Source organism: Vanessa cardui, chromosome W, assembly GCF_905220365.1.
Source record: "Vanessa cardui chromosome W, ilVanCard2.1, whole genome shotgun sequence".
In the NCBI taxonomy this organism is placed as follows: Eukaryota; Metazoa; Arthropoda; class Insecta; order Lepidoptera; family Nymphalidae; genus Vanessa; species Vanessa cardui.
In genome coordinates, this window is record NC_061153.1 from 11,769,586 (window position 1) to 11,771,628 (window position 2,043).

Sequence of the window (2,043 nt, forward strand, 5' to 3'; positions counted from 1 at the left end):
ACAATATATGATAATATATTATAAAAAAATAAATAAATAAATAAATAAAAAATAAAAAAATCTACAATTTGAATGTACATACAATATACACATAATAACAATACATAACTATAAATATATAAATACATACATATTTTATGAACCCATTAGCTAATGACAATTTTGTTCCATTAGCTAATAATCGTTCGGGGGGTGACGGGGGAAGGAATGCAAGGCCTCCCGCCTCAGTAAGGCGCGCGCGCCGTCAGTATATCGACGCTGTCACGCATCCTTCTATTGCGTATTACTTTCAGTTATTTACTGTTTCCCGTAATAAAATACAAAATAAAACAAAAAACTATATAATATAAAATCTAATGAGCTTAATCCGAAAGTTGTAATTTGTTAAAACGGTAAGTTGAATATCCAATTATTATATCTTACGTAACTCAATTGTATGCTTTATTATATAATTATCTGTCATTCAAACCATACAGCACAATATGTACGACCACGAAGAAGTCGTACAAAAAACAGGAGAGCAAATAGCAGCCTTTGCAGCAGCGCGTTGCTAGACCAATCTGAGCTATAAGCTACGGAGCCATACCTTTAGGTAAGATATAAATAATTATTATAATAAATATTAAATTATTAAATTAAATTACCATATGTATTTATTTTGCTACCATTAGCGGCACATAAATCGTAATTCGTCTTAGTCTTAGAGTCTCTAATACCACTCCGCGGAAAAACACAGAGGTCACTTCCAGTGTCCACTAAGAACTGCGTTTTTGTTTTCGCATCCGTAACGAATAGGCGACCGGTACTCGGGCAATCGGCAGTCGCCGTTAACGACCGCCCGTTGAGTTTACCGAGAATTCGCACGGTTTTATGCACCTTTTCGCCTTCTCGCCGAATTTAATGTGGTACCAGCACTGAGACTTCGAGGAACTGGAGTACTGGCGCCTGCGACTCCTGGAACGGTCACGCTGCCTGGGTCGCGACATCCTGCTCACCCTCGTCGTCAGCTCCGCCACTTGCCTAGTGAGTTCAGAGATTTGACGAGTCATGGCGTCGACGCTGCTTTCAGGTGGAGCTGGGCTTGATGCGGAGGCCACTTGAAAGTTGGGCGTGACCACGTCATGAATCCGGTCTGCTAGGTCGGCCAGCTCTTCTAGCGATGCTCGAGGTTGCGACGCGATGATCGACTGCGTGCTCTGTGGCAGTCGGCTGGTCCAGATCGTCCTTAAGAACTCTTCTGGAACGCCGGGTCCCGCTAGATTTTGTAGGTGGCGTACGAAGTGTGATGGTTTCCGGTCCCCGAGCTCCTCATGCAAAAGGAGCTGTTACACCTTCTTTTCTCGAGATACCGAAAGCCTCTTTATTATTCCGCCTTCAACTTATCGTATCTTCCGGTGTTAGGAGGTGTGGTAATGATGTCCTCCACTTCGGCTGCGTATTGAGGTTCGAGCTGCGCAATGGCGTAGTAGAACTTCGTCGTGTCGCTGGTGATGTTGGCGAGGACGAATTGACCTTCCAATTGTGCAAACCAGAGCGCCGGTTTTTCAGGATAAAATGGCGGCACGCGTACGCCAACTCGGCATGACTCTGCTATTTGCTCGGCGCCATCTTTCTTTCCGTCTGTCGTCATCGTGTAGGGTACTTTCAAGATTCAAGCAGAAGAGAATAAGCGTCGTGCTCTACGGGGTCACCAGTTTTGTGGTAGGTCGTATCACTACTGAGGAGGAGTAACGCAGGATATGTAAATCACGGTAATTGCGAATATTGTTTTTATTGGATTCACCAACTATTATACTTGTTACACTAATTAATTTAAGTCCTTAAGTAAACGATGAGACACTTTGAATTACGTATGTAGCTAGCGAGCATGCGAGCGACGTGCAGATCGACCCGGAAGTTTTAGCGAACTAAAAAGAATTAATTTTACATTTTACAATAAACAATAATTTTACTTGTGAAGCGCCTGCGACGGCCGGCCGGCCGCAGGGCCCGCGGGTGGACGTCGCCCCGCAATGGGGCGGAGACTGACCGCGTCGCTCGCGC

At 44.3% G+C, this 2,043-nt stretch overlaps 1 protein-coding gene across 1 annotated transcript; it reads right to left on the minus strand.

Annotated features, from left to right (window-relative positions):
- Positions 1–827: 827 nt before the first annotated feature.
- On the minus strand, positions 828–1,630 carry LOC124542619. The gene is made up of 2 exons (XM_047120546.1): positions 1,373–1,630; positions 828–1,307 (listed from the first exon to the last, which is right to left on the minus strand). The coding sequence occupies exons 1-2, from the start codon at positions 1,628–1,630 to the stop codon at positions 828–830; spliced, it is 738 nt and encodes a 245-aa protein (XP_046976502.1).
- Between the last annotated feature and the right edge of the window lie 413 nt (positions 1,631–2,043).

What these genes read in the sequence shown, in the direction of transcription:
- LOC124542619 (XM_047120546.1), bottom strand. Translation starts at nt 1,630, where the DNA reads ATGACGACAGACGGAAAGAAAGATGGCGCCGAGCAAATAGCAGAGTCA. An exon ending in GAAGATACGATAAGTTGAAG is followed by an intron (nt 1,308 to 1,372) that starts GCGGAATAATAA and finishes CTTTTGCATGAG; the next exon opens with GAGCTCGGGGACCGGAAACC.